Source organism: Eublepharis macularius, chromosome 17 (genome assembly GCF_028583425.1).
Source record: "Eublepharis macularius isolate TG4126 chromosome 17, MPM_Emac_v1.0, whole genome shotgun sequence".
Taxonomy (NCBI): Eukaryota; Metazoa; Chordata; class Lepidosauria; order Squamata; family Eublepharidae; genus Eublepharis; species Eublepharis macularius.
Genome location: NC_072806.1, coordinates 5,199,334 through 5,220,557, shown reverse-complemented (window position 1 = coordinate 5,220,557; position 21,224 = coordinate 5,199,334). Strand labels below are relative to the sequence as shown.

Here is a 21,224-nt window from a genome sequence, read left to right as displayed (position 1 = left end):
GAGAGCTGTGGTTCTCGAAAGCTGACGCATCCGACGAAGAGAGCTGTGGTTCTCGAAAGCTGACGATGCATCCGACGAAGAGAGCTGTGGTTCTCGAAAGCTGACGATGCATCCGACGAAGAGAGCTGTGGTTCTCGAAAGCTGACGATGCATCCGACAAAGAGAGCTGTGGTTCTTGAAAGCTGACGATGCATCCGACGAAGAGAGCTGTGGTTCTCGAAAGCTGACGATGCATCCGACGAAGAGAGCTGTGGTTCTCGAAAGCTTATGCTACAATAAAGTTGGTTAGTCTTAAAGGTGCTACTGGACTCTTTTTGATTAGGAAGAAAGGCTTCTTCGCCTGTGTCTTGGTTTCAGGAAGCGCCCCCTGGCTTTGAAGGACAGCTTCCTGTTGTGCAGAAAAAGGGATCTCTAGGTCTTAATGAAACCTCCTTTCAGAATTTTCCCCTCCAAAGCTGCCTGGCTGAAAAGTGACCTTGTCTACGATGGAAATGTGTCTCCCAGATTAAAAAACGGTTAAATCAGTTGTGAAATTTCTCTGCGCATCTGTGCCCACATCCATACCCATATGCTGAGCTAGGGCAAGGCAGCTACTTCTGAGCCAAACTAGATGTTTGCTAAGAGCACAGAACCCACCACAAGTTTCTCCCTCCCTGTTTGTGATGTCGAATACATCTTGCCTCATCTTTCGATATCACATCTTGTTTTCCTGTCCACCCACTAATGAAACGGAAGTGGTGGTGAAGCATGTTATGGTTGGTGTGGAGCGGCGACTGTTAGCGTGTCACACAAGGCTTGGGAAGTCCAATCAGGCATTATTTGGCTATTTATTTTGTACAGCAATACCAAAACTGCACACCCCTAGTCCTGAATTCAACTGCCAAATTCAATTTCAGCCAAATCCACTTGCCAAGAGTTAGATTATGAGAATAGAATGGCAGCCACCTTCTCTTCATTCCCCCGAGAACTTTAGAGGAAGGGCAGGATAAAAATACAATTAATAAATAGGGCAAGGTTAACAATATGCTGGGGTGGGGGTGTGGAAGAGATGAGCAGCTGTGGTTTCCTGATCTAGCCAGTGCCTGAAGATCTGCTTTGGAGATCCTTCTCTGGGTTCAGTTGAGGCCGGGCCTTTTCACTTGTGGTGTGTTGCATGTGGAACTGTCCTCCGCTGGAGGTTTGCTTGGACAGTTCCTCCTCAGCAGAGGTAAGGCACCTGGCAAACTCTTTTTCTTTGTTTCACGAAGGCAATCGGTAATTGGTTGGCCTTTCCTTTTCTCTACTATGGTTGTGGTTTGTTTTTAAGGAGATTTTTTAATGGACCCAAAGGTGCGTTGTGCGTCAGAAAAGAGGGGGATGCATTGAAATAAAATGCACAGTGTGACTTTTGGTTTGGCACTGTGGTGACAGATTTGGGACACTATAATGCATGACAGACGCATCTGGCTCATGACCTGTGATCTGGTGGGAAGGCCTTGTATGAGAGAGAGGGAACCGTGCAGTAGCCCTTCAATAAGGTTCTTGCATGACTGTCGTTCATATATTATTTACTTGCTTGCATACCTCATTTTAGGGTTGCCAGCCTCCAGGTCACGGCTGGAGATTTCCTGGAATTACAACTGATCTCCAGGCCACAGAGATCACTTCCTAGCGTCGCCAACCTCCAGGTGGTGGCTGGTGATCTTCCAGAATTACAGCTGATCTCTAGGTGATAGAGATCCGTTCCCCTGGAGAAAGAGGCTGCCTTGGAGGGTGAACTTCATGGCATTACACCCCACTGAGGCCCCTCCCCTCCTCAGTCCTCATCATCTCCAGGCTCCACCCCCCAGATCTCCAGGAATTTCTCAACCTGGAGCTGGCAACCTACTTCATTTATACTGCACCTGTCTCCCTGACAAGACCTCAAAGCAGCCCGCCTCATTCTCCTCTCCTCCTTTTTGTGCTCACAACAACAACCTTGCGAAGTAGGTTAGCTGAGGGTGTGTGATTGGCTGAAGGTCATCCAGCAAGCTTGCAGGGAGAGTGGAATATAAATTCAAACAAACTAACAAATAAATCATTTCCATGTACGGATCCCAGGTCCCCCACTCCCACCCTCCGCTCCTTCCACCGCTCACCTGGCTGGTATGTGGGGGGGGGAGGCAGGCCTCCCGAGTAGGGGTGCCATTCCCCCACCCAAGGCAGGGATCCCCTGCTCCCACTCTTCCCCTCTGCACCCACTTACTTGGCCAGCGGGGGCAGGGAGCGCTCCCCAGGATGCCTCCTTGGGGCAGGGTGGCATGCCCCCAGCGGCCTGAATTGCGCTCCACAGTGGGCCCATTTCAGGCTGAATTGGGCCTGTCGGGGAGCACGGGGAGTGCCCTTTGACATGTGAGCCCTTGTGATGACATCACATCCTGGAAGTGACATCATCATGCAAGCTGGCAGCGCACGCACGAACAGAAAATCTATGGAGGCAGCAGGGTAAGAGCCAGGCTCCCAATCTCCCGCTGGTGGAGGCAAGGGACGTGGCAACCCTACTCCTGGGTGTGCTCCCTGGGTGGCAGGACAACATCACTTCCAGGAGTGATGTCATCGTGCCACCCAGCAAGCACTCCTGCACTTTGCAGCGGGGCCCTGGGTCTGAACGATGACATCACTTCCTGGTCCGGGAGTGCATGTGCTCTTGGAGCAAAAGAAAGTTGAATGCCGGGTTCTACCCCTCCTGCTGGAAGGGTAAAGGGACTTGCCGACCCTACTTCCATGGCAGAGTGGGGGCTCGAACCTGGTTCTACCAGACACTGTAACCATTCTACTCTGCTGGCTCCCAATAAGACTTGTGCGGAAGGTATTTGTCCGGGTTTGGCCAGTCCTGTTTTTTGTATAAAGATGTTTTGTATAAACATCTTGCTTGTAATATATACCTCACCCAAAGTCAAACAACCCAGGAATATCAAGGGGGCTCCGCCTGTGCTAAAGCTATCCTAAATGGGAGCACCTTGGAGACGTGGCCCCAAAGGGTGATTGGCTGATCTTGTGCCCCAGCAACTGTGTCTGAATCAGAAGCTCCCAGCTGGTGGATAGATTTAGGGCTACCTTTGGAGTGTATGTTTATGTGTGGGGGGTGGGATTTTATTTTGTGTGCCCAAGAAATGAGGCTCTCCCTGGGAGGGCATGCTTGACTTCTTGACCTGATCTTTCTGCTCACAGCAAATTACTTCTCCAGGTTGCGTGCTGTTCCCCTCCCCTTAGGCCTCTCTGGCTTTGGTTCCTCATGGAGGACTTTTCAATTCTGTGGCTGTCTGCAGAGAAGCCAGCCAGGGGCCTGTTCCTATTTCTGCAAACCAATGAACTGACCGTCTTAGAATGCAAATATGAAGGTGTCTCAATGGATAGTTTGAAAATATTTTAGAAGAAGAAGCATGAATGCTAGTTGCTTGCAATAAAAGCAACAGAGTCCCGTGGCACTGGGAAAAGCGACACGTTTCTTTGTGGTACATCCTTCTGGGAGCGAGAGGTGAATGCTGAGGTGACGTACATTTGGAAAGAACAAAAAACCCTACCCTTATAATCCGTCTTCAACCTTTAGCCCCAACCTAAAGCATGGCTTGGTTGTAATTTTCATAGTATAAGCCCATCTTTCTGCCCTCTCTTCTATTTTCCTGTCCATTTCCTCTTCGTCCCTGTCAGCTTCTTCCATTTAGGTCCTGCCATTTAGATCCATTTTAGATCGGACCGCAACCCAGTTGTGGAGACCAGCAGACTGGCGCTTCTCCCGCTCCTGCGACTCCCAGAAACCTCATTTATTTATTGCCTTAGGAAGATTTCTGATGTGCCGCTTGGCTCTCTGGGACCCAGGGCCGTGGGGCAGCCTGCCTAGCTTCCTGCTTTTGTGGTTTTCTGGAAGCCGCTGTGAGGAAGGGACCGCCAGCATAAATGACGAGCCACATTAGCAATCGGGCGAAGGGCTAGGTAACTTTTGACAGGTGACGAGGAAAATGCGCTCCGCGGCAAAGCTGCCGAGAGCCGGCTGTTCTTTTATTCATTTGCTCATTACTTGAGCATCGGCGCTGGCTATGAGATGGGGCCAGAGAAGCTTGTTTTATCAGGGGCCTTCGTTTTAATAGCAAAGCTGGTTAAGTGCTGGGAAAGCGAGGTGCGGCGGCTGCCCCAGCCCTGGATTTACTATCGAAACAATCAGAGATGTCGAGGCGCTGGCCTGGGAGGCGTAATGAAGGCCTGTGGGAGAGACGGGGGCTTATTCGGGAACCCGGTGTGACCCTTTAGGTAATTGCAGATGGCGTTCAAATGGAAGAATCAGAGAAATGGACAAAGGGCAGTCTCTGTCTCTCTTTTCTGTTTCTGCCGTGGAAGTCTTGGAGCTTTTTGCCCATGCCATTTCTTCATTAAAAAGCCACTGGCCTTCCCTTTTCTTTTCCCAGCCATGGAGTCCATATTCTCGGAGCCCATCCAAAATTTAGGGTCAACAAGAGAATAGAAATGCAGCCCGCACTTGGGGAGTTTCCTTTACATACGGAACATATTTGAAGGTTCTGGGTGGGGGGTTGATGGGGAGGGGGTACAGGTTTGTGGGTGGTGAATACATAACCCCTTATTCCACTCAGTCTGACCATGAAGCAAAGTGACGTGGCTACTACAAGCAGCATGAAGGTTTTGGGCAGTACGAAGGACAGCAAAGCGGGAGACGGATCGGATCCATGAGCCTCAATCCACCAGGAAATTCTTCCATACGAGCCTCCTTGTGAGCAATCCTTTTAAGGAGCCCTGATTCCACCTCGCTGTCTGGGGTGGTGCCAGTGCCTCGGGGGCCCTGGGCAAAAGTCTAGGATGGGGTCCCAGAATCACGGCCACCAACTCCTAATACCACCCCTCCTTTGGAGCCTATGAAGGAATGGGCAGGAACCACTGATGCCTCTGGTAGTCAGCTGCCCACGCCCCGGACATGGTACATGCAAGGGATAGCAGGAGTCTGCCTTTCTTTCCCCTCCTTTGAGGGGGTGGCACTGGGCAGTTGGACCCCCCCAAGCATGGGGACTGGGGTAGCTCCTCCTTTTGCTCATTGGCTAAGATTGCTTTGTTCCCAGTAGATCTCTTCCGCCAGTTCCCAAGTGTGTGCCGGATACATACTTTTAGTAACATTTTCTCAGTTAGCGGTCTACAGCATTAGGATCCAGATTTACTACCACACAAAAGAAGAAGAAAAATTGTGTGAGTCCATGTTGTGAGCTGACCTACCTATGTGCACCCTCGTTGCTCATGCCCCAGTGTGCCTGTCTCTAATTCACACATTACAAAGTTTGCAGGTTGGGTCGAGTGTCCGCACCCTGTGTCAGATGTAAAAGAGTTACACGTGTGATGCAGGTTCTCAGTTCCTGCAACATGGGATCAGAAGTGTGGTGCACACGGAGAAGGGGTTTCTTCTTTTCCTCTTAGTGCCATTTTACTAAACTGAAACAGTCCCGTGGGGAGGGGCACTACTTTAAGGAAAACCAGGTGTTCCCCTGTGCGCAGGTAGGTTTCCACAACAGGACAAATAGTGCCTGCTCATGTGCAGACACTTGGACCATTGCACTTTGGGAAAATGGCTTGGGGAGGAACAGCTGAAGTCCCTTTTCTGTGTGTTCCTTGGTCCTGATCTGAATCAGGCACTCCATGCTGCGGATTTGAGGGTGTGGAAACCAAACCCAACTTAGATGATGTGTGGATTCCCCCCCCCCCCCCCCCCGTTTTGCTAAGGGAGAATCTTGGCCAAAGTTGCACCTGCTCGGGAATCCACAATACACACACATGGGAAGAAGATGTGCTTTTTCCAAGCTTTTGGCCTTTCTGACCGTAAGGCCTGGCGAAAGCTTCACTCTCCGGTGTCTTCTCGTGGAGAGTTCTGCCTTGCTTCCATCGCTAAGGCCTGGGCATCTCTGGGATCAATTAAACGCTCACTGGGGAGCCAACTGGAAGCAGCCCTTCCTCGTTTTCTGGCAGCCGTATTACATCACCGCCAGGGCGTTGATACGCTTTGACCTTCCCTCGGAGAACAGGGAACCTTTGCTCCCCCCTTCCTCCCTCCGCGCCTGTACTTCCCACCCCTTGCTCCATCTGCAGGCCTTCCTCTCTCCGCGCTTTGTTGTTCTGCTGAATAACTTGGCATTCGGCTTTGTTGGCTGGGCCAGCCTGGCTCACGGGAGCAGTGACAGAAGGGTTCGCTCGGGAGGGAGGTTTTGTCTGGCGTCTTGGCTGACCTCGACTGGCCGTACAGAGCCGTTCTTTCCTTTGTCAGCTGCGTTTTCTTGGGAGGCTGGAGGGGGTGGGGAGCAACTGTTGATCTACAGCGGGTGTAGGAGGGGCAGGCGGAGGAGAAGAATATGATTTATTTTCTGTTGGATGTTAACCTCTTCCCTAAATGCTGAGTTCTCTGGTTGGAATGTGTAGATGCTTTCTTTAAAGCCAAATGATGTAAGTATAATTCCTCCCCTTCCTCCAGGGAGTGACCCCGGAGCACAGCAAGCAAAAAATGCAAGGGGAGGATGCCACGTGCCTGGCATTTATGCCCACCCAAGGCATCATGCAGCCTGCCAGTCGTGGAGGGGGGTAGGCAATGTTGCACCCTGCTAGTCCGTTCTGTGCTGGAAGCTTGAGAACCCGGCTCAAAGCACATGGGCCTTGCTTCAGACCTCAGAACACCAGTAAAAGTGTTCCGAAGGTTATTGTTTCTATTTTACTTCATTTATACTTTGCCTTTCGCCCCAATGGGGACCCACAGCAGCTTACATTCTTCTCCTTTCCTCCGCTTTATCCTCACAACAACCCTGTGATGTAGGTTAGGCTGAGAGTATGTGATTGGCCCACCCAGCGAGCTTTCATGGCAGAGGGGGGAATTGACTCTGGGTCTCGCAGAACCTAGTCCGTCACTCTAGCCACCGCACCACACAGACTAGCACTTTAACCCTACCCCCTTTTCAGCAGAAAAACCCTTAAGAGCAAGAGCTGATTAATACCTTGTCCTGAGCAATGTGGAAGCTTGTTCTTCAGGCTGCAGCTCGTTCCACACTAAGTGGATCCCAACCTGGCTAAAGCTCAGATGGACGGGCGGGGTGGGGGGGAGGTTGTTGTTATAAAGAGTTTGGGATCCATGGAGGTGAGTTAAGAGCACAGCCATGTTCTGCTTCCACTCTTTGGCTGTGCAGAATTCACATGTGTGGGATGTTTTTCTTGGGTCCATTTCCTGCTTTTCCACACCACTAATGAAATTCTGTCTCCTCGGCTAACGGTGGTAACTGTGGCAGTGTCTGGGCAAAAAGGTAACGTTTAGCACCCTTCTTGTATTCCCGGTAGGATGCCAGGCTGAGTGGGATGTGCCCCAGCCTGTGTAATGATATCTGCTGCATGTTCTCATGGAAAAGGAGGAGAAGACCACGGTCTTATCTTCCCTGGAGGGTCACAGGAGCCATGTAGGTCAGGAGTGAATTGCAACTCCCTCCATTGCTAGGATGAAGGAACTGCATGAAATTCATGGTGCGAACGGCTCTAGCTACGACCTTTCCAATTTGGAGAATCGGGTGACACTGGAGAGCTAGTCCAGTTCCAAAAGTCTGCTTTGGTCTGGACAGCGTGTTGCTGAGAGAATCATAGCAACATAGGGTTGGAAGGGCCCTCCAGGGACATCTAGTCCAACTCCTGCACAATGCAGGCAATTTACAACTACCTCCCCCCACACCCCCAGTGACCCCCGCTCCATGCCCAGAAGATGGCAAAACATCGTCAGGATCCCCAGCCAAACAGGCCTGGGGAAAATTCATCCCTGACCCCAAAGAGGTGATTGGCATTACCCTGAGCATGTAAGAAGGGGCCACGAGAACTAAGCACTAAGCAGAGAGGCCTCCCCCTTTGCCTCCTTTTGCCCCCTCTGGCATGGGGGGCTGGCTGTTGCCAGCGCTCAGACACGGGCATCTGAAAACACTTTATTGAACAAAACCAATTCAAGTAGCAGCCGGCCCCGAAAGCCCGATCGGAGCATGAAACACTGATTGATTGGCTGCTGATGTGAAGCAAGTTGGCAGAAGATGGATTCAAGCCCCAGATGTCTCTCATCACTGTGTGTTGGTTTGTGTTCTCTCTCTCTCTCTCTCTCTCTCTCTCTCTCTCTCTCTCTCTCTCTCATTTGTCTATCTACTAAAAGAAAAGGAAGGAAGCTAGTCCTAATTCACATTGGCGGTGTTCTAAGACAGGGCTTAAAACAGGCACTTTTCATGCTAGGGCTCAACGACGGTATATAGAAGATGCAATGCAGAACAAAACACCTTTGACCACGTGCAAAATGCTTTTTCCCTCTTAGGCTTGGAGTTTCCATGGTAAGAGGTTAGAAGTTGGATGGTGTGTCTGCCAAGAAGGATGAGCCACAGGCCCACTTTTTTTTAGAAGTTCTGTTTTCACACTATGATGGCCAATAGAGAGATATGCTAAAGAGCCAAGTTTTCACAAAAGCCAGAGGATAAAATAGGATTATTTGTGAGTGTGTGAGTGTGTGTTTAAATACACAGTGCTATAGTCTTATTTACAAGGAAGGAGAATCCTAGAGTTATAAAAGGAGGCCACATCCGCTGAGATTTCCTCTGAGCCGATCCAGTGTTTGTGCTGGAAGTAGATGAAGTTATGACACTTCCTTAAAATACAGTTTGTTTTTTCACACAGGCAGTGTGTGGGGGGCGGGAAGGGGGTGATGGCAATGATGAAATTTCCCAGGCAGGATTCTGAATTAATGCCCATAAAGTGCTTCTGATGTTTGAGATATACTATGATTGCCGAGCTTGCCCCTGCAAAGGAGAAAACCAGTATAAATCATGAGCTAACTCTTTACTAACAAAGGAACCTAAGCTAATGTATTCCTAAACAGAGTAACACCTTTTTAAGCCCAGGGACTGAGAAGGGTGTCGCTCTGTTTAGGGCTGCATTGTAAAAAAGGGGCCCTTGCCATGATACCTAGGGTATCATGGAGATCCAGGCTACAGAGATCAAAGAATCATAGAATCATAGGGTTGGAAGGGACCTACAGGGTCATCTAGTCCAACCCCCTGCACACTGCAGGAAATTCACAACTACCTACCCAGTTACCCTTGCTCCATGTCCAGAAGATGGCAAAACACTGTCAGGATCCCTAGCCTGGGGAAAATTGCTTCCTGACCCCAAACTGGCCTGGGGAAAATTGCTTCCTGATCCCAAGTGGCGATTAGCCTTATCCAGGGCATGTAAGACGTGGCCATGGGAAGTAAGCACGGATATAACCCTTCCTGCCCTCCCTCTCATGATCTGCTCAGGTCCACAGAATCAGCATTGCTGTCAGATGACCATCCAGCCTCTGCTTTAAAGCCTCCAAAGAAGGAGCCGACTACCTCCCGAGGAAGCCTGTTCCACTGAGGGGCCGCTCTAACTGTCAGGAAGTTCTTCCTAGTATAAAGCTGAAAACTTAATTTCAGGCTGTTGGTTCTGGTCTGACCTTCTGGGGCAGCAGAAAACCACTCCGCTCCATCCTCTGTGTGACGGCCCTTCACAGTACTTGAAGAGCCCACTTGCAGGGAGAGCGGAATATAAATGGAATAAAATAAATAAGATGGTTATCATATCACCTCTCAGTTGTCACCTCTCCAGGCTAAACATACTGAGAGCCAAGCTACAAGTGACGCCTTACACAGGTTGGACACTTGTCAGTTTACCTCAAGTTTTGATGGGAAATGTAGGCGTCCTGGTTTTACAGTTTGGCTCTCCATTACAGCTGCAAGACCAGGATGCCTACATTTCCCATCAAAACTTGAGGGAAGCTGACAAGTGTCCAACCTGTGTCAGGCATCACTTGTAGCTTGGCTCTGAGCTGCTTCAACCTTTCCTCATAGGACTCCAGACCCCTCACCATCTTCATTGCTCTCTTCAGTTCAAATCAGTTCCTCTGGAAAAAATTATCCTGCTTTGTAGGGTGGACTCTATGGCATTATACCATGCTAAGGTCCCTCCCAGGGTCCACCCCCAAATCTGAAAGAATTTCCCCACTTGGAGTTGGCAGTTCTAATGATAGCTAGTTTCTGTCGCATATATTTAAAATTACCTGCTGTCTTTTACCTGTCTTATCTTTATCTTTCAATGGGCTTAGACTAGGATTGCACTGTTAAGTGTGGAATTTTAGGAAGGAATTGTAATATGGCTCAAATTAAGCAAGAATTGTAGTATGGCTCAAATTAAGAAAGAAGTCACAGCCTAACAAAGTTCTGCAGTGCTGTTCATTAATTTCCAAACAAATTTTTAAAAACCTAAATTAGATTTTGTTTGTTTCCTGGGGTCTAGCAGTCTAGTTAGAGGGTTCATCAGCAAGGTCAGAGGGATGGAGAGTCAGGGGAAGAGGAGATCTGACAGGGGTGTTTTCCAGTCCTCATAATCAAGAAAATTTTGCAACAGTTGTGCTGATATGTCTTTCTTTCCTCTGTGTTTCTACTGTTATTGGATCTGTAGCTTGGGGAGGGCTTTCTTGATCATAGGAGTGTTTGTTTGGTTAAGACACATCCCCTTTTAAAGGCTGGCTTGTTATTGTTCAAGGCCATGACAGCACAACGGTATAATTTTATAATGATTTTTTAAAAACACGTTTCTTGTCGAACAACAGAAATGAAAGCCGACGAATGCTGCGACGGACAGGATAATGAAAATGAACAATGCTTTTAAAAACATGAATGGAAAAATAAATGCATGTCTGTACGTTAGTGCGTACACAAAGTCCCACTTGTATTTTGTTGTGCTAATCTGGAATAACGGCTGTTCTCTGGCTGTATCAGGACCTGCCCTCTGACACAGCGGCAGCAACTTCTGCAGTAACGTGCTTCCATTTCAAGAGATGCATGGAAGAGGGTTATACGCAAATGCACGTGCCTTTCTCTCTTGAATTGGCAGTGCAGATGTTAAAGAAGAGAAGTTCTTTAATGCTAAAAGTGAATGCTGCTCTCAGTGCCTGTACTTGCAGAACTCAGTCTCTGCTTCCCTGTCAGCAGACAGAAGCCCCCCTGGTTGTAGGGCAGAGCGGTTGCAGTAGGAAGTCCAAGGGGGTAACGAATCCATGCTAAGTGATTTCTGAGTACATTCCCTGCTGTTATGTTCATGGGACCTTGGGTAGTTTCCAGGAGGGCTGGCTCCCTCTTCCCCATGTCGCCGTTCCTCTCTCCCTCTCTCGTTAGATATGATGAGTCCCTGGGCAGCCACTGAGGCTGGGTAACTGCTCCTAGGTACCGTAATGGCCCGTAAATGGTTTTTATGAGCTCGGCAGCACCGTTCTCCTTAGCTTGTGAAGTCACACTAGAGGAGGTACTGCCGTTGCCTTTGTGTTGGGGAATTTGCACACTGCCAACTCTAATTGACCCAATAAATCAGGACTTGTAAGGGGAAAGACCTGCTGCAACACCCAGCTGTGGAAGGTCGGGTGGGCATTACGCTCTGCCTGTCCGGAGGTGTCGTGCTCTGGAGTAACCCCTTGCCATAGACAAGAGTCTTAATTTGCAAGGATGGGGCCAGCTGCAAGGCAGAAGCTTAGCTGTTTTGTCACACTGAGGTACACACAGGATTTGAAACTGTGTGATGGTTGAAGAATGTGCAAAATGGAAAGAAGGTGGCAGCTGGGAGAGGTGCTGCCCTTCACCTGTGCACCGTTTTCTCTCTGCAACCCCTGTCTGTGGGTGCCTTTTCCTCTTTATTCTTCCTATACATTCCAAGAGGAAGCATCAGAATTACAGGAAAATCAGCAGACTCCCCCCCTAAATGAGTATTAAAAAGGAAGTTTTCTATTGTGCTAGTTTGAGAGAATGATCTCGGCTGTCACCTAATCAATCTTTTCTTCTTCTTCTTCTTTGTCCTATGCTTCTCGCTTTGGTCCCGACTCTTTCCCCTTCACCAGAATCGGGGGCGCTTGGCAGAGAAGAGGACGATCCCCCTGCCTCCCACGAGGACCCCGAAGAAAGAGCTGCCCTCCATTTTTTCACACAGTGAGGACAGTGAAGAGAGTGACAAGGTCAACGGCCACCACCCGGATGTCAAGCAAGAAGAGGATTTGCATATTAGTATCATGAAAAGAAGGTACTTCCCTCTCTTCCCCAGCATTAACATTCGGTTAATCACAAATACTGTGAAGTCAGGGATTGCAAGTAGTGTGAGCCTGATTTGATGGCTGTATATCCCTGTCGGTGTCATTGGCTGAGCTGATGTGATGTCATGGAATGCTCATGAAGCTTTGAACTGCTGTGACGTCATGGAATGCTCATGAACATATGAACTGCTCAGGGCAAAACTGTCAGAACAGAATCTTCATCGTTTCTCTAAATGAGTGTGTGTGTGTGTGTGTGTGAGAGAGAGACAGAGATTATGAAATTGTCTTGGGGGGGAAGGGGTATTTCGCAGAACAGTGGAACAGAACATTTCTTCCCCTTACCCACTGTACCGCAGTGCTGCTCCAGGGGGAAAGGGGTTCCTTGTGAGAGGCAAATTGGAGATCTGAAGCAGGAAGAGAGAATTGGTGGAAATCACCCCCACCCCTGCTCCCAATCCATTGGCAGAAAATGTAGCCTGGATTCAGCTATGTAAAATCCAGAATATAGTCATATCATTATCCAAGCAACAATCGAACAGATATCCAGACAACAGTAAACTGACCAAATATAAAATCCACATAAACATGGTTTAATCAGTAACCTGATTCTACCATCATTTTATGGTTCATGCGGTTTAGGGAATGGGAAGCTCCATGAACTTTTTTTGTTATAAACTGGTATGCGGTGACTCAGGTAATATGAACATCCAGGCTTTTTGCAGGGAGGGCAGCAAAGGACCGTTTCCACACACATTAAATAATCCACTTTCAATACGCTTTAGTGCACATTTGTAACAGATTTTCCATGTGTGGAACAAAAAATCCACTTCTAAAGGATAACTAAAGTGCATTGAAAGTGCATTATTCAATGTGTGTGGAAACGGCCAAGGAGCGCTGAACCGTAAGCAATAGAATTTTGAAAATCTGTACACATTCAGTCAAGAAAGTGAAAGGTCATTTTTGATGGAAAATCTCTCAAATAACTGAGGCTGCTGGTACTCTAGAATCAGTCTGTCTTCCCACTACACGTTTCCCCTGCTCTTCCTCCGAGGAGCTCAGGAGGTCTATATAGTTTTTTCCCACCCCATGTTATCCACACAATGACCCTGTGGAGTAGTTTAGGCTCAGAGTCTCTACATGAGTCACCTCGATGCGTTTTCATCGAGTGTAGTTTTAAAAGACAGAGCTGGCAGAGATCACTCCTCAGAGGGTTTGTTAATTTTATCTTCACCTCCCCGAAGGCTCTGTCACTTTCACCTCTCCAGTCTAAAACTGTGTGGGTTGGCAACCAGAGGGCAGCGAGGAATGGAAATGGGCTGGAGCTGCCTTCCAGAGCCGGGCTTGGACCTGGAGAAGTTATTATGGGCTGAAGTTTCCCTTCTGGCATTTCACAGCCCCTTCACACAGCTCCAGTGCATCGCAAAGCCTTTTGCCCTGCCACCAGCTGTGTCTTTTTAAACAACCCTTCCCGGCTACTGTTGCATCTCCCGACACGTGTTCTTCACATGTCAGATGCCTTGTGTAGAGAGACTCTCAGAGAGAGAGAGCTTGGCTCCTAGTTATTCAGGAAACATCATGCAGAGTGGAGATTTGAACCTGTGTCTCTCCGATCCTGGTTGGGCGGTATAACTTCTACATCACACTGGCTCATGATGCGCATAAGATCTTGTAGCTGCAACAGGCATGTTCTTCTCATTGTCGCCCCCCCCCATCGCCCCAACTTATCTTATTAACAGCTGTTCTTGGCTGTCATCATCTTGCTCTCGCTAATGCTCAAAGCTGCTCAGATTCTGAGACAAGCCCTATAAAAACAGAGGCACAGAGAGCAAAAGCATGTAATTGCTTTTCTTGTGTTTTTATGTATATATTACTTAAGAGTCGATGAGCCATTTTCCTCCTCCTTCAGTGGTTTACAACAGCAGAGATTTCAGGAGCTGGGGGAGGCCAAACAGTCTCTCCTCCCCAACCCTCCCAACCAAAACACATCTCTAATTTGATCCATCGATGCTCTTGGTCATAAACTGTGGCAGTTTTATCGAATGAAGGCGCAAGACTGGGAAATGTGGTATGCGTCACCTCTCTGCCCAAGCAACGGCATGCTAAGGAACCATGCAAAGGTTCCCCAGATTTGTTTATTTATTAGAAATTGTATACCCCGCCTTTCCCCAGAATTTAAGACAGCTTACAAAATGAATTGAAAAATTTCCAAATTAAAAAAAAAAAGCAACCTCTCCTTCCTCCTCCTGGCTGGGCCGGTGCGCCCATTGAGGCCAGGTAAGTGGTTGCCTCAGGGCACGGGGTGGTGGAGGGGGCGGCAGTGGAGGTGCTGGGGTTGGGAGCACGCGCCATGGAGCTGCAGCTTCCCAGCCCTCCCACCCCGCACTGCTGCCGCCGCCAAGACATGCCCCCGGCTGGGCACAGCAGCCATGGCCAGGCGTCTGGGGCAGTGCAGGGCAACCGAGCGGGAGATCTGGGAGGCCACCTGCACACCATCCCAGCCGCCCGCTGAAGCAGTCGGGCCGGCTCGTGTGTGCACCCATGAGGACATCACACGTGACGTCATCACGCAGGCAGGTGCATGCGCCCAGCCCGCCAGCCGGCCGCGAGCGCCAAAAACCCTGGCGCCGCTCCTGCCTGCTGGCCTACCTTGCAAGGTCAGATATCGTTTTTTTGAACTCTAGTCTGGATTAAGCAGCAACACATGGAGCTATGGAGGACTGTATATTATTTTTGTATGTATGAATTTTATTTTCAAATGCAAGATCAGGCCAAAGATAGAAGACCTCTAATGGAACTGACTTGAGTTTGGCAGCTATGTGTCTGTAACTGCTCATAGAGGAATCCATACACGGGTGCGCAATCCGCAAGTGGCTCGTATTGATTTATCACTAAGAGGCCGAGATCCTCAAATACATGGTAAAAAATCCTTTGACTTGGCTGATGGGAAAACACTGTTGCACTTACAGCGAGAGGCTCAGCCAGGTAAATGTAGTGTATGTTGGCTTGGATGCTCCTGTGGAGAAACACAAATGGCTTTTGGGGAATCGTGATATTTTACTTTATGTTGCCGGTGTGTTGGGAGCTGTACGTACTGTAACAGAGAGCTTTCTCAGCTTGCAGTGGTCAAAGGAGCCAGGGGTGGAGAAGAGCCTGAGGACTCTCGTGCAGGAGTGGCGTGGAAAGATTGATGGATAGGGTTAAGGGAGGGTCAGAGATACCTTTTAGCAGGGCTTTTTTTCAGCGGGAACGCAGTGGAATGGAGTTCTGGCACCTCTTGAAAATGGTCACATGGCCGGTGGCCACGCCCCTGATCTCCAGACAGAGGGGAGTTTAGATTGCCCTCCACGCTGCTGGAGCAGCATGGAGGGCAATCTCAACTCCCCTCTGTCTGGAGATCAGGGGGCGGGGCCACCGGCCATGTGACCATTTTCGCCAAGGGCGATTTAAACTTAAAAAAAACTCCCCCCTTGTTCCAGTTGACCCAAAGTGACGTCATTGTGCGGTCCTGAGCTCCACCCCTGAGTTCCACCACCTCTTTTCCCAGAAAAAAAGCCCTGCCTTTTAGAATTCCCCTCCTTTCGCCACCATGTTTTGACTGCTGTTACCAGCGTCTCTGCGGTTTAGCGAGAGGAACCCAAGAGAGGAAGGTGCCTCCTGTCCTCCACAGTCTCCCCCCCCCCCCCATTTCCTTTCCATTTTGCCTCCAGCAAACCGGGTCATCGCACAGCTCTTACCAGACTTCCATCTTCTAATAGCAAAATTGCCAGCCTCCGCCGAAAGCTTTAATGGTTCGCTGCTGTCAGTCTGTCAGACGCATCCCCGCTCTCTTAAGTGGAAAGCTATTTCTGACGTCTCTGAAGGCCGCTGCTCTTTGACTCCCTAATTGATTGGAGTTCAAACCCCAGACCCCTCCGCCTCCCCCATGATTACATGTTTCTGGCACCTGTGAGATGCGGCCGGGCCCAGAGGGACAACCGCACCGTGCCCGCAAGTCCATGTTCATCTGTCTGGTGATTACCAAATTTGCAATCTCCGCTGAATCGCCCCCCCCCCCCCACACACCCAGCTTGGCAAGAACAAGTGATTCGGCAACCTGCATAGATTGTGCAAATGAGGCAAGCGTGCATACGTTTGCATACCTTCCTCACAGTGCGAATTGGGTTCTGCCGGCCACAAGTGGCGAGAGGCCACTGAAAATCCAGCAAAACCAACACCTGACCTGAATATGGCTTCCCTTCTGCAGCTGGTCTCTCATTAACAGAATGACCAGGGTGGTACAGGGGCTAGAAAGCCGCCTGAAACAACGAGATGCCGTCTTAGGATCAATCAGGGGCCATCACGATTGATTAAGGAGGCCACAGTGGGCAGCCCCTGACACACATTCCCTAGAAGAGTCGCCGCTTCTCCTGGTGTGATGTTTGTTTGCATTCCAAATTAGTCAACCTGCTTCCTTGGAAGTTTTTATGAGGTTGGTTCATGACACCAGAATCACTGGAGAGGGGCTGTGGCTCAGTCGTACTACATCTGGTTGGCGTGTGGAAGGTCCCCGGTTCAATCCCCGGTAGGTGATGTGAAAGACCTCAGCCTGAGACCCTGTAGAGTTGCTAGCCCCCAGGGGTATGATTCAGTATAAAGCAGCTTCACGTGATGGAAAGGAGCAAGCGATTAAAGGTAGAGGAGGCAACTAGCAAGCAAAGGGCCTTGGCCACACTTCCTTTGGGGCCCCAACTTTCTAGAAGTGGCTTTGGAAGATGGGGCAGGTCAGCCAGTTCCTCACTGCTGCTTCCCCACCCCTTGCCATGCATGGTTCTGCGTGACTCCTGCGGCGTCCTCTTCCAGCGCAGCTGCCTGCTTCTGCCGCCACTTCATAATAATGACTGTCACCCTAATAAATAAAATACATTTAAGATCCGTCTGGGAAACGAGCCCTGGATTTGATCCAGAGTGCCAGGAAGCGGCAGCCGGTCTAATGAGGACTTAGATTTGATAGCGGGAGGAAATGGCTACTTTATTGTGCTGCGGAACTGGTGGCTGGGGGGAGGAAGAGAGAAATCCCCTCCTAAATGGGAGTTGAGAAGAGGTGTGTATGGGGGGTGGGCAGCGGGAGAGTGCGCAGGTGTAGCACATGGTTAAAAGACAGAGCTCTGAACCAGGAAAATCTCGTGGTTCGACACCAAGGCCGCTTCTTAGGTGGACTAAAACTGGAGGCTGATGCGAAGTTGCTGCTAAGAGGGTTGAAAGTGATATTGGAGAAGCTTTGCTTCTTTATGTCTTTATGTAAATTTTCTCCCACTCCTGCCCCTGATTGAATAGGTTTGGCATGTCTTTTGACATAGTAAGAAAACATGAAGAACCTGTTCACCTGTGGCGACAGTGAGATGAGTGCCTTAGTTCCAGGTGCAACCCGAGTGGCTTAACAGGGGCAGGTGGAACTTGAAGGACGTTGGGGATAAAGTTGCAGAGTAATTATTGCGCGGTCGAATCAAAAGACAGACTTCTGTGGTTTTAGCTCTCTCTCTACATCTTGATGGTCAGACTAGAATAGGATAGACAAAACTGCAGACTGAACAAAGAGCAATAAAGCTTTAGTATGTGTTGCTAGTTAATTGCCCCCCCCCCCCGCCCCCCAAAACTGGTTCATTTAGTAGACCATCCTAGACCCATTAAGCCTAAAGACTCCCCTTTCTGGGACAGAAACGTTTACAGCTAAGTGCAAACTAGCTGACTAACTAAACAGACAGAACAACAATTTAACTCTTTGATGCCTGAACGTAGGACACTTGCTAAAAATCCCATCAAAGAGCCACCTTGTGTCACCTGAGTTCTTCTGGGAGCAGAAGCTGCGGCACTGGCCCTCGGATGCTCAAGCGCATCAGCAATCAAACCAGCTGCTGCCCCTTCCAGCCAGTCACCACAGTGGTGCCAACCAAGAGATGGCTGGTCTAGTTGCTGGTAGGGTTACCAATCTCCAGGTGGGACCTGGAGTTCTCCTGGAATTTCAACTGGTCTCCAGACTACAGGGATTAGTTCCCCTGGAGCAAATGGCAGTTCCAGGGGGCAGATTGTATGTAATCACATGCCTGCTGAACTTACACCTCAAACTGCAACTTCTCCAGGCACTATACACAAATCTTCAGGAATTTCCCAAACTAGAGTTGGCAACTCTGGTTGCCGGAGTCCCCTGGTGTCTTGTGTTAATGGAGCTAGCTTGCTGCATTTTTTCCCATTGACAAGAGAAACTGGTGTGGTTTGTTGGACAGAGCTTTGACACAGATAGCCCAGGAGAGCCTGATCTCATCGGATCTCAGAAGCTAAGCAGGGTTGACCTTGGTTAGTAATTGGATGGGAGACCTCCAACGAAGACCAGGGTTGCAGAGGCAGGCAATGGCAAACCTCTCTTAGCCTCTTAGCCTCTTAGCCTCTCTTAGCCTCTTGCCCTGAAAACCCCATCAGGGGTCTCCATAAGCCAATTAATGACTTGAGGGCAAGATTTCATTCATTCATTGTTGCATAGAAAGTGGGGACTCAGACCTGGAAGACTGTAGGTCTTTGAGTTTATTAAGATCCATGTAGCCGTGGCACAGTGGTAGAGCATATGCTTGCGCTGCAGAAGGTCCCAAGTTCGATCCCTGACACCCTAGGTTAAAAAAAAAGTACAGTGTGAAAAACTGAGACCCTGGAGAGCTACAGCCAATCAGAGCAGATAAAACTGACCAATGGTTCAATTCCGTATAAGGCAGCTTTATGTGTTCATCCAATAAAAGGTAATAGGCAAGGCAGATTTTCCTCACTTCCAGAAAAGGAAAGAGACCAGCTTGGATTGTGCTGCAGCAGCTGTGATTACACCCCACAACCTTTAGTGTGCACTTATGGAACCGTGGTACTTCCAAATTCTGTCCTTTTTGTTTTCTAGGTGTCTTTTTTTTAATACTTAGGAACATTGTCAGTCTATCTTTCTACATAGCCTTAGAAACAAACTAGTCCTCTTTCCGTCCCCGTCCCCCCACGTGGGTGCCTCTTCTAAGCACAGTGGAACGCGTTTTTATTACACTCCTTATAGCTGACCGCACATAAGAGCAAGGGTGTGGGGAGCTGCGACAGAAAGAGGAGCATCCGCGGTCGCTTTTTGCTTGCCGTGCCCTCTCTTTTTAATTATTAGTAATTTATAAGGAGCCCTTCTCGCCCCTCCATCCCACCCAAGGATGCAGCTCATGCCGCTTGATAGCTTGCAAATTATTGGTAATTTGATTTCAATTGAATGAATAACCCGCTAAAGCGAAACGCACATTAGCCCCAGAAATCTAATTGGAGATAACACCATAGAAACTAGAAAAACGCAGAGCGAGCGTTTGGTTCAGCTACCCAGGAAAGGAGTTGGTGGGGGGGAGGAGATAGAAGATAATTGGGATTTAATTTCATTTCTTACCTATTCATTTGTTTAAATATGGGTGTTTAATTATCCAGCTCCGCAGATAGTGGTGGTTGCCAAGGTAGGAAAATGTGCTTCCCCCCCCCCCCCTCACCGCCACCCCCGTGCCCGAACTGCATGGTTGTCCCTCCATTTGCAATAAAACGCTCTGATGGAAGCCTAGCAGAGCCGCATTAAACCTTCTTGGGAAACCAGTTCATTATGGCGTCCTGGAAGGCTGTGCCTGGTTGCAGTGCCTACAGATACTGGATACTTTAAGAACAAAAGCAGAGGCTTCCTGGATTAGACCAGAGGTCAGTCTAGTCCACGTGCTCTGTGAAGCCCTGCCGGAAGGAGGCAGAGGCCAGAGCTGCCTGCTGTTGGTTATCAGTTAACCATTATTCAAAGGTACGCTGTCTTTGAACATTGAAGTTCCATTTTGCCCCCTGGGTTAATAGCCATCAAGGGACCTCTTCTCTGTGAATGTGTCTAATCCATTTTTTGGAGACTTTTAAAGAACCGGAACCAGCAATGTGTTTGAGAGTTGAATTAACAGGGGTGCCCTCTGATTGCGTTGTTGAGGGAGCCCCCTCCCCAAATGGTGAGGCGGTGCTGTGTAGAAGGTGTGATCTTACTGAAGTTTGCTGCTTTTTAAGAACTTCTCTACAAGAGTTTGGGGAGTGCTGCTTAATCTCCAAAGAAACGTAAGATGGGGGCTTAAAATCGGTTTAGATGGGGGTGGTCAAGGTGAAGCGGGGCAAGTTTGAAGTGGGGAATTTTTGTGTGAATAGGGCCAACAAACGCCTTGGCAACCAAAATAATCAATATCTTATAGCCAGGGCTTTTTTCTGGGGAAAGAGGTGGTGGAACTCAGTGGGTTGCCCTCGGAGAAAATGGTCACATGGCCGGTGGCCCCGCCCCCTGAGCTCCAGACAGAGGGGAGTTTAGATTGCCCTCCGCTCCACATGGCGCGGAGGGCAATCTCAACTCCCCTCTGTCTGGAGCTCAGGGGGCGGGGCCACCGGCCATGTGACCATTTTCAAGAGGTTCCGGAACTCCGTTCCACCGTGTTCCCACTGAAAAAAAGCCCTGCTTATAGCCATGATGAGTCGGCCACAGGTGGGTTTCCAACCAGAGACATGGGAGCTGGCCTGGAGCCTGGCTGTTTCAGTCATTGTCCCCATAGGCATCTTTGAGCTCCTGTAGCAATTCTTGGCTCTGTGCCATACTCCACCCCTCTGTTCTCTGATTTGGCGTGGCCTGTACCTCTCTCTGCAAAAAGAGCACCTGGTGCCTTCATCTCTTTGGAATCCATTCTCTGCGCTGCCCCTTCCTTTCCAGCCGCTCCTCTGCTTTCGGCCCCTTTGGAGCATTCTGTTGGCATCTTAGGACCAAATGACATGAAGTTGGCGGGCTTGCATATTTCAGGGTGGGTCTTCCCCATTCATGTGTAAAAGTTTGGACTGGGCTATGATTTCAAGGTCGGCACAAATGCATCGTGCTGAGCCTGCATCGTCCCATTGCCCAATGGACTTGTCTCCCAGAGTGGTGATAGCATCAGAAGTTAGGCTTGCTGGCAGCGGACCCGAGTTCAGATTCCTGCTCAGACATTGACGCTCGCTGGATGACCATGTACCAGTAAATCGCAGCATAATGCATCTCAACAGAATTGCTGCGGGGACCGAATCTGGCATTAGAACAGGCAGA

The 21,224-nt window shown here is 49.3% G+C and overlaps 1 protein-coding gene across 9 annotated transcripts in view; it reads left to right on the top strand.

Moving 5' to 3' along the window:
* SAMD11 (sterile alpha motif domain containing 11) overlaps positions 1-21,224 on the top strand; it is a 180,895-nt gene that overhangs the window by 49,038 nt on the left and 110,633 nt on the right. For all 9 annotated transcript variants that reach the window (XM_055001074.1, XM_055001075.1, XM_055001073.1 and 6 more), the window contains exon 3: positions 11,921-12,099. In XM_055001074.1, coding sequence (XP_054857049.1) covers positions 11,921-12,099 — 179 coding nt within the window. The remainder of the gene's footprint in view (positions 1-11,920; positions 12,100-21,224) is intronic.